A 14,231-nucleotide genomic window follows, 5' to 3' on the forward strand; every position below is an offset into this window, starting at 1 on the left:
CCCCGGTGACAGGCGGCGTTGCTAATCGCGGGGGATAAGCTGCTTACGGTGACCCAGCTGGGGCGCGCTCACTGCCGGGTTTTGGGCAGTAAGGGGGGTGAAGCTGCAGATTTGCCCCTGCGCTCGGAGGCGCAGGCACAAAGAGGCGTGTGTCCCGTCCCTGAGGTTCTGGCGAGGCGCAGCGAGCGGCATGTCCGGCAGCGGCTATCAGAGTGAGTAAGTGCCTACAAGGAGAGGTGCGTCTGTACCTGTGGAGAGCACTGGGAGCCATCAGGGATGCTGTGTGGGAGCCTGGGGCATGCAACCCGGCTGTGCCAGCTGAGAGCAAGCCTGAAATGGCTCTCCTGGGCTGGGGCCGTGGGTGATGGCCCTCCTGCTCCCACCACCACATTCCCCAGACACCAGCTGGTTCTTGGATGGCAGCACGTGAAGGGCACTGCTGCCTGGCTGTTCCTCAGGTGCTGTAATTGCCCTCTCTCTGGTTAAGGGAAGACCACCTGTGTGTGCCTATTGATCTTGAAGTGGTCACAAGAGGCTCATGCAATGGCAGCGGTGGTTTGGTTTGTAAGACTGAGCAGTGGGGGAAAAGCTTTGTTTCTAAGGCACATGAAGAGTGATCTTGGACCAATCACCGATCACGATATGGAATGGATCAGCCTTGGTCTGCAGGGATGGAAAGATAAACATTGTCTGTGCAGTGCTTATGTGTTTATTATGGGTCTGTCATTGTTATCATAGTGCAAAAATGGCATTCATTTGAAAGAGCTTGATTTACTTTTCATGAACTGTGCTATTTACTTCCTTTTGCTTGTAACAACAGAAGTATGTTGATCAGCTTAATTTTTGTTTGCTAAATTGGATTTGTTTCAGGTTTTAATGCATTAGTGTGTTGCTGCAAAGTGTATATAGTAAGCATCCATTAAATGTTTTAGTTGGAAACATAAAAGCTAATATGAAATCCATTTGTCATGGATTTTGCAGTTTGCAAAATCTGCGGCTTGCCTTGAGTATCTCTCTTGGCTTAGAAGAAGTTTTTAAAAAGCACTTCATAAAATCTTGTTGCCTTTTGAGTAAGACTAACTACTGCTTAAAAGTGGTTACACTGAAGTCCTGAATGGCAATTTTGGGAAGGTAGGCAAACAAGGGTTTTAAAGGACATTATCTCTTCCTGATCTCAGTGAGACTGAAATCAGGAATGAGTGAGGTGAAGAATACCACCTAAAATAATCACGGAAAAGTCTTGAGAACCTGGTAGAAAGAACTGAAATGGAAAACTGAAAAAATTGCATGAGTTATCAAGAAAATAAATGATGTCTAGGATCTTGAGCATAAAGTAGTCCAGTACCAGGTTCCAGGTCTTCATGGAGCAAAACAGCACTGATAAACATGATGGTTTCATGTCCTTTCACAATTCAGATCCCTTATAACACCCTTTTGTGATCCATTGCTAGTTGGCTGGATATTCCTGGGATGCAAGGAGTGCTTCTATGGAACACCAATCTGCTGCATTTTGTAGTTATACTTCATGCAGTGATAGGCACCCTAAAGAAGGCAGCCATGTTTTTTCTCTTCACTCTGTAGTTGCCAACTTCTGCTCATCTGGCAAAAATTATGGGCTCTTTCCGTTCATGGTACACTTAGTGATGTATGAAAGGCAGTAACGGCAGTTCCCAAGGATAATTGCAACACTGCATGAGTATCTCCTGTTGCTTTGGTAATTGAGTTTACTCCCCAGTTTGTGATGATTACTGAAAGAGTTTGTTTTCCTGTGAGAAGGACAAGCAGGCTGTTTGCAAACAGGGATGACTGAGGCTCAGATGCTTTCTTAGAAGAGAATGAGATAAACGTAGTTTGGAAACAGAGTGCAATTTGACAGGAGGCTTTCTGGTATTCAATTATGTTTGAAAAAGACAATGGGCATTGATTTCATAGGCCGTGCTGTCTCTTTCTTTTCAGATTGACTAGGGTTTTTTTAAGATAATATAGGTGTGTGTGTCTTTTCACAATACCGTTTTCATTTTTTTAAAAGGGGGGTGGAAAAGAATTGTGGTTAGAATGACAGTGATTGACAACTTGCTTTTAAAATTTGAAGGAATGAAAGCACAGTCCCCTCAAATTGCACTTACCTGTTAGCAGCAACTGTGCTCAGCATGAGTGTTATATGTATAGCCATCTGACTTAGTGGCTAGACTGCAGATTAGGTCTCCCATCTGTGCTGTAACTCTTCCAGGTTAGGGGACAATGTTGATTCTCTGGATGTGTAAACATGGTTTCATCCTTTAGTGTGGACAAGAAGAAATTGGCCTGCATAGCCTTGAACCTTTGCAGGGCTGTAGCGTGATACACGAACAAAATTTTCACTTGTTAAGCAGTTAAACAGTACCTTAAGTTGAGACACTACCTTTCTTATCAGCCCTGGAGAAAATACAAGTGAGGAGGAGATCTGAGCTGGATTTCCAATCAATGAAGGGGGGGTAAGCATTGTACTCCAGCTGGAACCACATTGCTCTGACTTCTGTCAAAACATTTTCTTTTCGACCTGTTCTTGTTTGGTGTCATGTAGATCTGGAAAAGCGGCTACAGACCACCATGTCTTGGCAGCAGGATAATTCAGCCTTGCTAGCAATAAGTTCTTTTTGAGGCTACAGGTGCATGCATAATTCTGGAAGTCTTTGTTTTCCAGGTTTTCTGTTGAGAACTGAGTCTGTTCCCTTTGATCGTTCCTGCTCTGCCAGACATGATTGTCTGCTGAGATACAGGAAGAGAGTAGTGTCCGTAATACTTTCAGGGCAGAGGCTGGTGGACTGGAGACAAGAAATTTGTAAGGAAAGTACCCAAAGCCTTTGGCAAACTAGTCAAGATGTGATGAGAAATATGCATGCTCCTTTGTTTATATTTCTTCTTATTTTTCTTCAGAGCAAAGAAACATTCAGAAGAACGTGAATGTTGATCTGTATTTGGGCACTAGAAGTCGAGTAGACATTTCTCATCACTGGCTTGAGGCTGCGGCATTCAGTGTAACTCCCAGCCAGACAGCAGAACAAGGCCAGCTGTGTACCACACCTCTGTCATCTGGGAAGAGAGATCCCAGTCGGAGACAGACTAATCTCTCCTGCCCTTCTCAGCCATTCCAGGACAACACCAATCAGTTCTCCAGTTCCTGCTTCCTGCAGCAAAATAATCTCTGCTCTAGGCTGCAGCAGCACAGCTCAAAGTGTGTGGCTCATAGGATTCCCCATTTTGCTTTGTCACTGCTCCCTGCTGTGAATCTCCCTCAGAGATACTCACACCTTGAGGCTTATAATTTAGAAGGGAGAAGGAGTGAGAGTATTGACTTTCCTCAACAACACCATCAGAAAGCAAAGGCAGCTGGTAGCTGTTCCATACATGCTGCTCGCCATCACTGTTTAGAAAGTAGGAAGAAGAATAGTGACTATCCAGTGGAAAAACAACAGCATCAGCCTCCTGCTGCTTCTTGTATGGATCCTGTGAATGCTTCACTGGTCAATGCATGTTTGTCCTCTTGTACTGTAGATTCCCCTCTTAGGCATGAATTAGTGGTGTGTCCCTCTTCAAGGAGCTCCAGCGAAAGTGTGAACACTTGCCATAGTTCAGCCCTGACCTTGGGGGATCTCGATTCATCTAGTTTGGAGTCCCTTCAATCTCTTTTGCAATCCTCACAGATTTCTGCTAGTTTGTACTCTTCAATCCAGAGGCTTAAGCAAGAAACTGCTTTGATGGGGATATGGGGTTCCCTCCCTCTGGAGCCCAAGTCTTCTGCAGTCAGTGGCAGTTTCTGCTTTGCTGCTGCTGATTCAGCTTCTAGTATCCTGAGCACAGGAGAACAGCTAGCTGGAGTAAAGACAAGTGCTGCTCAGGCAAGATTGAAATGGGAGGTCCCATTTGCTAAAGACTGGAGCCTTAGTGCGGTGACAAGGGACTTCAGTCGTGTAGAACCTCTCTCTGTCTCTCACAGATATGGACACAGTGACTTGAACACATGGAGAACCAAAATTTCAGGTGACATCCAGCCAGAAACTCTCGCTTCTGGGGTGGGCTCTGGCGGGCTAGTGGATACAGAAGCAGATTCCACCTATAATTGCTCCCCTTATTTCAGATGCCAGTCCCAAGCAAAGCCAGCTCTGGAAACTAGTAGTTTTTATGTTCGCACAAGAAGTCATTCCCCTGAAAAGGTTCTTAAAGGAGTAGAGACATCTGATGGGGCATCCCCGTGTGCTGTATCTTGGAAGAAAGACCTTCCAGCCAGTCTGTATCCAGAGGGTCTGCAGGTGTCACTAGAGACAGATTTGGAGGGGGCTCAGATGAATGTTGGTGTAGCAATGTATGGGATTCCAAGGGAATTGTGCGTGAGAGTCGCTTCTCCTTCTGGAGATAAAGAGTTTAGACCAGTCCAGCAGCTTAGTATTAAATCTGTAGAAGTCAACAACTCTGAACCTCATTTTAAGTCCAGCAAAGAGTCAGAATCACGAGCAGCCAGAAGAGTGGCTGTGGTGGGCAGCAGTCAGTCCAGCCCTTTTGGTATTCAGGTTGAAGAAGGCTTTGGTGGATATTCTGGCATAGATCGTATGAATGTGAGCAGAGAAGGAAGGAGAAACAATTACTCCTACCGAAGCAGCTGGAGGAATTGGGAACCTGATGCCAATCTCGACCAGTCTGAAGAACCTTCTGTGGAGAGGAGTGCCAAAGAACCACACTGCTGTGAAGAAGGGAGCCAGGAACAGGAAACTGTGTCCAGAGAGGTGAGGGTGTGCTCACTGTGTAGCATCCCTGTTCACAGATATTACTTGTGCTTGTTTTCACTTAATGCTACAGGTGCGGAGTTGAGGTACAACAGTGATGGGGATGCTTGTCCTATAACTTTTTCTGGCACTGAATGGCCAGATTCTCCTCTCTTATGGTCCTGCTCCAGCCCAACATAATGCATCTTTCTGTCTCGCATGCTTCTTCCTAAAGACCAGCTTGTTAAATTGGTTGTTCTTGGGAATGTAAACACCTGTTTATAGTCTCTGGATCTACATGCAGAGGGAAAGCATTAAACTGGTTTTTACTCTGTGCATAGTTGCAGGGCCCTGAGATTTCAGGTTTGTTGTGCTTTTCCATGTCTGAAGTATGTAAGAGTATTCACAGAACAATGGTGGGGACAGTGTCAAAGGCATCTGACATAATACGTTACCCTGAGGCAGCACTGTTCTGGTCTCCATCCAAAATGACTTGCCATGCTGGGCACAGATAAATTCTTCAATAGAGTAGAGTATTGTGAATAAGCATGTGAGTTACTGTCTTTTGTCTGTTTGCAGGTCTTGGAGAACACCTGGTCATGGAAGGTGAATGAGCAAAGGTAAAAAGACTGTGTTTATGTGTGAGTGTGCTAGTAGTTAACAGGGGAGGAAAACTGCTGAAAAGTGGCTAGGGAGCCACATTCCTGGGAATGTTTGATTTTAGGACTTAACCTACGTTATTCTGCCATGGTTGGCTCGGGCTGTATCCATTTCTTTTCAAAGGGTTGCCGTTTAGAATGGAGCATGCTGTAAAAAAACCGACCTCTGTATCTTTTAAATTCTAGCTTCTAGATTCAACCTTGGTTGTTGCTAGCAATGAAGAAGCATTGGTACCATATATGCTACTTCTCAGCGCAGCAAATTCCGGCATGCTCACTGCATAGTTAGCGAAGATCAAGAACTAGACTTATCCATGAGATGGGATTCAAATCTGTGACTGTGGATAAAATGTGTGTGAGATTGCTACCAATTTAGGAACAGTGATACCTTAATTTGGTGTGAGGATGCAGGTTTTTCACTCTTTAGAGAGAATGATTTGAAATACCTCTTTTCAGCTTGATGGCTGAACTCTGATTGCCACCTCCTGGCTATGTTTAACTTTCCTTTCTGTTAACTGGAGCTCACTTTTGTTTTTTCTCTTTAAGTTTCCAGCACTTGTGTGACAGACAAATGCTAACTAGGTGTTTCCAAGCCTGGAGGGGACACATCCTCTGGAAGAGGGCTGCAGCCAGGCAGCTTTACAGACAGCAGCTGCTTCGGAAGGGCCTTGGTGCTTTGCAGTGGGCTGTGCACCAGAGGAAGATGCAGCTGGAGGTAGCTCAGCAGAGACATGCCTCAGCTCTGCTAGCTGTCAGTTTCCGCAGGGTGAGGACGGGCTAGGGACAGTAGAAGTGATGCCATCAGTTTTCTATTGTGCAGTCAGAGAAGGCAAAAATCCTATTTGGAGAGGGAGGGGGAAGGGGTACCCTGTGTGAAATTGAGTTATGTGGACCTTGATACTGATACTCTGCCTGCAGTTTGTTCTAATCTTGTGGTTTCTCCTTCAGTGGAAGGAAGCTGTGACAAAATGGAGCAAGAAGCGATCTCTGCAGCCTGAGCCATATTCTCATACCCAAAGTTCATCAGTGGGGTTTTTTGGAGTAGGAAGATTAGCAGCTATGACAACGTCAGCTCAACACCAGCTTACAGTAGGATACTCAAAGGAAGCTGAGCAGGCTTGTAGGTAAGCTGAGAGCATTCTCTTTGTGTTATCTTGGTCAAGTGGAAGTTTACAAACACAGGCAGAAATTTTTCTCAAATGGTGGGAAACTTGTTTCCAGGACCTTGGATGTATTGCTGCAGATAAGCACTGCAAGAATTAGTAACTTAGTTTTAAGAGCTAAACAGTCCTGTTCCGGAGCTTCTGTGCACTAGTGTTTTCAGTCTGATTTGAGTGTCTGACAGAAATACTCCTGTACTATTTCTTGAGTTCAGCTATCACCTGCATATGTGGTACAGGAGTAAATGAGATTGGAGTGAGGCAATACTACAGTCTCTAGCAGGACAGCAGAGGTGTCAAAAGAAAAACCTTTTGTTGTGTCTTCTGGTTCTGAAGGCAGAAGAACAAGTCCAGACAAAAAGAGAGAGCTACACAGGAAGAAGGAAGGCTCTAGATTCTGTTCTCTGAGTGCCTCTTTGGACAGATGGATGTTAAAGCATGCTTGTGACTCTTTCAGGGTGGAGGGAGGACTGTGGACACTGCTTCATCGTAGGCAGAGAGGAGATGAGTTCTGCTGGAGAGCTCAAGCAATCAGAGATATGAGACGGCTAGCTGGTAAGCACACGTTCCGTAGCCTTGGAGGTAATCACTGTTTCGTCATGTTTCTTGGTGTGTGTCTAGCTGTTGCTTTGACTGGACTCTTTCAGAACCTGATCCTGCAAATAGCTGGGCCAGTATCTGTTGTGGTGGAGGATGGCCCACTTGCTGTGTCATACACCTTTTGTCTTGTTCCTTGTATTAATTCAGCTGCAGTAGATGCTGTTGCTCCAGCAATGTGAGCTGTCTCCCTTAAGTGCCCTTTCTCAGACAGCTGGAGTTCAGCCAGAGGATGTTTGCTGTGTGACATTAAGTTGTTTGAAGTTCTTCTAAGTTATTTTTCTTTCTGTCAATCTCTTCCTGCCCTGCAACACAGCAGCTTTCAGACTGTGGCGCCTGCAGAAGGAGCTGCTGAGCAAAGAGGAAGCCAGGGTTTTGGAAGTCCGCGCTCTGCTGGAAAAGAAGCAGCTACGAAACATTTTCTGGGTGTGGCGTTCCCGATGCTTGGAAATGGAACAGATTTTAGCACTCACAACTCAGATCCAAAGAAACTTGGTCTCACGGTAAGTTGATGAGGTCTATTTTTCATGTGAAAAGTCTGTTCACTGTGAAAGTCCAAGGAATGACAGAGCCAACCCAGACAGTGATGTGTTGTTCATTTTAAAGCCATCTATTCTTTTGTTTTAGGAGTTAATAAAGATGAAAGTAGGGGTAGAAACATGAAAAGGAACTACTGTGGCCAGAGACGTTATGACTTGCCTCCTGCGCACTACCAAAGCTTTTTGGTCTTGAGCTTTGATGTCCTGAAAGACCAAATCCAAGAGCACCCACTGTGCTGCTGTGCTCTAAGCATCACAGTGGCTTTTTAATGAAATAAATGAATAGAAGCTCAGAAGACAACAGCTTCTGTCTGTCTTTCCTGAACTAAAAGTCTCAGGAGGAGACACAAGCTTGTACACATAGTTTTCCATGTGGTTTTATTTTCCTTTGTTATTCTCAGGTGCTTCAGTGCATGGAAGATGACTGTTGAGCAGAAGGCACTTTACAGGTGCAACCTGGCCCATCTCAGAGTAGTATCACTGAGGAAATACTTCCAGCAGTGGGTTCAGATGCTGCAGGTCAGAGAAGGTGATAAGCAGGCAACGGTGAACTTTTTTCTCCTACAATGGAGGCAGCATTATGGTGAGCAGCTTGGGGTCTGTGCAGAATCTAAGATTTGGAGGTGCTTAGGCTCCTTCCTCCTCTTCTTGTATGGTGAAAACCAGCTGAAAACAGCCTGATAACAGAGAGGCTCAGATGATACATGGTATTAACAAACCAGAGTGGGCAAAGAACTAGTTGTTCTGGATGCATCAGTGAAGCTACAGGGAGGTTTGTTGCTCTGTTTCATAAACCTAACAGAAGGTCTTAAACCTTGCTGAAAAGAAGCAGTTTGAGGGCTGGGCTGAGTTTCTTAGGAATGCCTTCTGACAAACCTTGTCTCTTGTCACTCTGTACTGGTTAAGGACCAGTTATAAGTGCAGTAGCTGACAAGACTGCGACAGAGAGGCATGAAGATCAGCCATTGTGGACTGCAGAGAGACCGTTTCCAGAGAAAACAGGCTACACTCTCGATGACTTCAGCCAAAAGGTGAAGCTCCAGAGAGTGTATCTGCTGTGGAAAGCAAGGCTGCACGAGCATCACAGAGCTGAGTGAGTGAAGAAGAGGCAGTTCCTGGAGCCCTGCCTCTCATTAGTAGTGCCCACTTGACTTTCTGGTCCTTCTGGAAGAACCCCTTTTACCATCTATCATCCATCACGTCTGTACTAGTGTCCCCCTCTGGTATCCCTTTTCAGTCACTTTGCTGTCTCAATATCTTCTGTCTCAGCTCTTTCTCTCAGACATTGGAGCAGTGTAGACTCAGAAAAGCTCTGAAATTTTGGCACCAAAAGTGTCTCATGCTGAAGACAATTGAACAAAGTCCTAATCACTCACACAGGACTGTCTGTGAAGAACCTCTTGCCATGCTGTTTTCTGAGGACCTCTCAACATCTTCCGGCTTTGACAGCAATCCTCCAGCTACTCTGGCCTCTCAAAGCTCATTGGAAAAGGTGAGGAGGTCTTGATACATCCAGACTGCTCTGAGGTATTAAATTGCTGGGATTTTTTTAGGGGAAAATTTCTGCTTCAACATAAGATTGTCATCAGCAAACTGTGCTCACTATTTTGGCCTGAAAAGCACTGAGCCTGTAGGGTTCTGGAGTTTAAATGTAATCAGAAATTGTAAAGTCGATTCTCTCTGTGCCCTTCCTGGTTTATCATTTAGTGATATGGGGAGGTGCTGAGCCAGTAAGGTTCTCTTCTGCACTTGCTCCTCTTTGTGGCTGCAAGGTGGAAGGGATGAGGCACAAAGAGCCTCATTACTGAGAAAGTGCATATGCCTGTTTCCCCTTTTCTCAGTATAGAAATAACTTTCCCATCACTTATATATGTTTGCACTCCAAAGCTGTACTTGGTAGTCTGCAGTTCCTGTGGATGCAGCCTGGACTTCCCTAAATCCTTGCCAAAAAGAGGAGTAAATGGCATGGTTGGAGCTGTTAGCTGAGTGATTCCACTGCAAGGACACTTATCTCACAGCATGTTCTTTCCTCCATACCTGCAGGAATATAGTTTTAGCGACAGCAGCCAGCAGAGCTTCTCCTCCATTCTGACTGCTGAGGATGTCACACACATGCCATATTACAGTTCCTTCCTGCAACTACACCAGTGCACAGAGCTGCCAGCTGAGATGGGTGGGGAGCTGTACTGGCAGGCCTCCTTTCCTCCACGGAGTACTGGATCTGGGTGAGTTGGAGACTGGTTCCTTGGGATGCTGGTAGCAGTGGCCCCTTGTTTGATCTGGCTGAATTCTTTCCTTCTGGATAGTCCCTCAGATGACGTCACACCACCCTTTCAGATACTTTATCCTCTTCTTTCTTTCCCTTTTTCCCTGACACTTTTGTCTTGCAGAAGAAACTGGTTTGTGGGAGGTCAGTTCCAGTCTCTGGCACTGCAGAGTCCAGACAATAATGTCCAGCCTCTCAACAGTTACTCTACATGGGAAGAGGTAAGGCTGAAAAGTGGTGCGATGCATGTAAAGGTACAAGTGTTTTCTGCATAGCCCAATTTAGTGAAGAGCCTTTGGGTTTCAATATCAGCATATGGAAGGTCTCATTGCTGTTCTGTCTTTGTTCTTTCTTCTTTCTCAGACAGAAGTTTTGGAAGATTGAGGCATTTCTCAGGGCAACTCTTCCCTACCATTTGCCAGCTGAGTTGAAAATAGGCCAGGTGTCAAGGATTTAAAAGGGATGTGTTCAGACCCTCATGTCTGGGTGTTCATGTGGTGTGTGTGGGTTAGCAACAGGGCATTAGGCAATCATAGAAGTCACAGCGGCAAGGAGAAAGGGCTGAGCTGCGTGGAGTAACTGTGTTACAGCAGCAGTTCAAGGCCCTTTTTTGCTTTTCTGGATTACAGGACTGTGGTTCTGACAAGGAGGTGAAGAGTTGCTGGCACCAAGCAGAAAAATGCTGCCTGCAGAGGTACTTCATTGTCTGGTCAGCTCGGACTCAGCAACTTGTAAAGGCCCAGCAGTACTGCAGGCTCATTCAGCTGTCTCGGTAGGTATTGTGCTTTCCAGAAGTTTCCTAAAGCTGTCTGTTTTGAGAGCTCTACACTTGCTTTTAAAAAAAAAATTCTTCCTCTAACTATCTTTTTCTGTCTTCAGTAGGAGTTTTGCAGCCCATTGTTTTGTTTTTTTCCCTGCTTCAAAACTATTATATCTGAACACAGCCATTTCTGGTTTTATAGGATGCCTCACAAATTAGAGCAAGCCCAGCAATGCTGGTAACAAGCCCTGGTAAATTCCTATGCACTGAACTGGCCTTGCTCTCTAGTCATGTGGAAGTTGAAGAGCACAACAGGCTTGGCACAGCCAGGACAGAAACTTACTCCCAACAACTTGCCCAGTCCATCGTTTCCCTGACATTTAATGGAGAAAGGATGTTAACAGATCAGATTTATTTTCTGAACTCCCTCATGTGTATGTTTATTGTTAAAGTTTCAGTTACAAGGGTGTGAATCTGTGTGAGTTGTTCCTCCAGTTGGTGCAATGACCTTTGTCTTTCTCAGAGCCTTTCTCAGGTGGTACCACTGGGTTGTGGAAAATAAGAACCGAATAGCAGCAGCAGCCTTCAAACATCAAGTTCATTGCTGCCAGATGGCTTTCAGCCTGTGGAAGAAGAGACTGGCCCAGAAAGTGGAAGCTGACCGGAGATTCCGGTGTCACATTCGCCAGATGACTGCTGATGCTCTGTGGTGTTGGCATTCCTGCTGGCAAAGTGAGTTACCCCATCCTACAGCAGCACTTGTGTCTGTAGGAGAGGGATGCTGTGGGAATGGTCGGGATGGAGAAAGTCCCACTTCTGGTTGTAACTTCTAGTTGTAACTCTGTGCACTGCTCCTCTGGAATGGCACATACTAGTCCAGGGGTCAGTAAGTTCCTGTGTCACTGCCTTCCTGTGGTTACAAGTAGGACATGTGCCTTGCTGTTTTGTAGTGCTTTATGCTAGGGGAGATGCTCCTTTGGCAGCTGATTGAAAAAGGAGTGGATCTTGCTTTACCTGCACTACCAAAGGAGTGTTCAAGCAATGCATTTTAGCAGCTGGGGAGTTAAATGGAGTTCAGATGCAGCATTCTGAGCTTGAACATGTCTCCTCAGACCCAACAGTCAGGCTTTGCTTCAGTGGGAGCAGGGTGTATCTTTTGCGGCTGTTTAACAGTCCTGATCCTGTTCCTCAAGGGATTCCACATGCTTTAAAGTGCTAAGTACTTACATTGTGCCAGGGAAGGAACACTCCCAATTTTTGATGGAAAACTGCCTGAAAACTGGGAGTGGAAGTGATTTGTGATCCCTTGCTTGGGGAAGAGCAGGGGGAAAGAAAAAAAGAAGGTGTGACTGCCTTGCAGACAAAAAACTACAAGGTGAATTGAAAAGTCTCTTCAGCTGCTAAAGAGAAGACAGGAAAACTTAGAAAGTCTGGTTCCATTCGGTATTTGCAGCAGATGTATTCTTTGCTCTTGTCTGGACTCTGCTGTGGAAAAAAAATTGTTGGGCTCAGCTCAGGAAGTTCTTGTGTTCTCTCACAGGGAAGCGTGCTGTGAGAGAGCTGCAGCAGCGATGGGCTCAGCACAGCTGCCAGAAGAAGAAGAGGTTGGTCCTGCAGACATGGTATTGCCAAGCAAGGAAGCAGAAATATGCTGCTTTGTTCTGGGAACGTCTTCTCCTGCACAGGTTTGTTTCTTGCCCTCAAAGCATTTCCAAGGGAATCTTTGAGTGAAGAGCAATTATGTAGCAGAGAATCCAATGTGGTATTTGTAAACTAAGCAAGGGAGATGAAAACAAATTTGTGTAGTTTTAAAAAGTGAAAGCCTTGTTTCCACTGGAATTATTCTGTATTTGCTGAAAGGAATACGGGGTAGAAGTCTTACAGAGATCTGATGTTTACAAACCTGAATCTTTTAGATTCTGGAAATAGTGTGTTGATTTTAATTTAAATTAAAGTGAAAAATTGAGTTCAATGTATTCCTGCTGAAAAGCAATATTCAGTAAAGCCTATGAAGAGACAACCATGATATTCAATTCATCTTGCTTTTGCTTACAGTATAGGTGAAGCTGTAGTACATTTTGGAGTCTTATGTTACGGTGCAGATCCTGAAAACACAAGAATTTAATCTGAAGAGCATGGTGTCTTCTGGCAGTCATTAACCACTTCTTTTCCCTCTTAGCTGCTGTTCAGTAGGTTTCTCATTGAAATCTGTTTTGTTTGTGGTTTATGTTGTATGAGGCTACTGTCTGTCTCAAACGCAGTGAAGTGTCCAGCTGGAGTGGACCAGGAATTATTCAGGTGGTTCTCTTTGAGGTAATTCAGGAGGATAAGAATGAATAAGGTTATTTATGCCAAGGATTCATTTAAGACATGAGAAGTGCAGGTTTGGCCCTAGCAGATTTCCTTTTAAATTGCAGGTTCAGGATGAGAGGAGACAAAGATCTGCAGAGGAAAGATCAACTAAAAATCCAGTAAAACCTTAGTGGCTGTGATGCTTAGACCCTGCACTCACCCCACCCAACTGCATTTTCTTCTGCAAATCAATCTGTGTGGTGGCACCCTAGTGGGATGTGTGTTTGAGAGAAGTCCTTAATGTTGCTCCTTCCTGTAGAGTGTGTTTCCACCATTAATCTTCCTTCTGAGTTCTCCTTTGATGAGAGCGCTCTTCTAATTTCTCACCTGGATATGGTACAGGCTGAGCCCTGTCTCTTCTGAGGGGGGCATTTTTCATGCTAGGATAACCTGCAATAGATTCTCTTGATCTTCAGAGAAGCCTGCCAGGCAGAGGATATTTACACCTCTGCCCTATGGTGCAGTGGGGTGATTTGCATAATGAAAGTCCAAGTGGAACAAGGAACCAAAAGGATAAGCCAGGAGTTAAAAGCAGATTGGCTTCTGAGGTTGCACAGGAAGACTGGCCTCCTGTGCATCAGCCTGCAAGATATAGAGAGATTATTATGGGTGCAGATTTACAGTGCTGTTAATAGTAACTCCTGTAGATATTGATTTTTATTTTTTTTTAATAAAATTGTCTCTGCAAAGATTCTAGTTGTACATCCCGTGTATGCAGGCCCTTAGTTTGTGACAGCCAAGAAAAAAATTAAAATCTGAATCTTGACAACAAGCTGCTGTCTTAAATGCAGCCTGGTTCTGCAGCAAGAAGACTTAAGGAGTCTGATGGGCTCCATGCTGAAGGAGATTTTAGCAGTTTTATTCTCATCCCATAAAGAAAAAGCTGTCCTCAAGCATCATCCTAAAGGTCAGCTGCTGGCACAGAGAAAGACTGAAGACTGACTAATTTAATTCCTTTCTTTTTTTGAGGGATCCACTATGTGTAGTGGCAGGGCAGCCTAGGAAAAGCGTTTGTTTTGTAGGCAAAGGAAAAACATATGACGTGGCATTTAGTTTGCAGAGGTCTTTGAAGAGGAGGAAATGCTAAAATGGCCAGAAGGAAGATGACATATTCCTGGTCTTTGAGGATTTGAGAGGGAACAGTGCTGGGAACCTGAAG

At 44.9% G+C, this 14,231-nt stretch overlaps 1 protein-coding gene across 4 annotated transcripts in view; it reads left to right on the forward strand.

The window, feature by feature from the left end:
* Window positions 1-14,231, forward strand: part of C1H1orf167 (chromosome 1 C1orf167 homolog) — a 20,539-nt gene continuing 6,308 nt past the window's right edge. For 2 of the 4 annotated variants that reach the window (XR_007505192.1, XM_049796499.1), the window contains exons 1-15: window positions 1-212; window positions 2,917-4,760; window positions 5,319-5,359; window positions 5,945-6,164; window positions 6,347-6,522; window positions 7,016-7,113; window positions 7,472-7,658; window positions 8,096-8,277; window positions 8,601-8,787; window positions 8,964-9,186; window positions 9,738-9,919; window positions 10,085-10,181; window positions 10,590-10,732; window positions 11,244-11,452; window positions 12,261-12,405. Coding sequence is in view for 3 of the 4 variants with exons in the window: in XM_049796499.1 (XP_049652456.1) it covers window positions 191-212; window positions 2,917-4,760; window positions 5,319-5,359; window positions 5,945-6,164; window positions 6,347-6,522; window positions 7,016-7,113; window positions 7,472-7,658; window positions 8,096-8,277; window positions 8,601-8,787; window positions 8,964-9,186; window positions 9,738-9,919; window positions 10,085-10,181; window positions 10,590-10,732; window positions 11,244-11,452; window positions 12,261-12,405 (3,956 nt within the window). In the remaining variant the exon portion in view is untranslated. The remainder of the gene's footprint in view (window positions 213-2,916; window positions 4,761-5,318; window positions 5,360-5,944; window positions 6,165-6,346; window positions 6,523-7,015; window positions 7,114-7,471; window positions 7,659-8,095; window positions 8,278-8,600; window positions 8,788-8,963; window positions 9,187-9,737; window positions 9,920-10,084; window positions 10,182-10,589; window positions 10,733-11,243; window positions 11,453-12,260; window positions 12,406-14,231) is intronic. The other 2 variants (XM_049796694.1, XM_049796624.1) reach the window with 2 other exon arrangements.

The sequence above is a fragment of the Accipiter gentilis genome, chromosome 1, assembly GCF_929443795.1.
Source record: "Accipiter gentilis chromosome 1, bAccGen1.1, whole genome shotgun sequence".
Lineage (NCBI taxonomy): Eukaryota > Metazoa > Chordata > Aves > Accipitriformes > Accipitridae > Astur > Astur gentilis.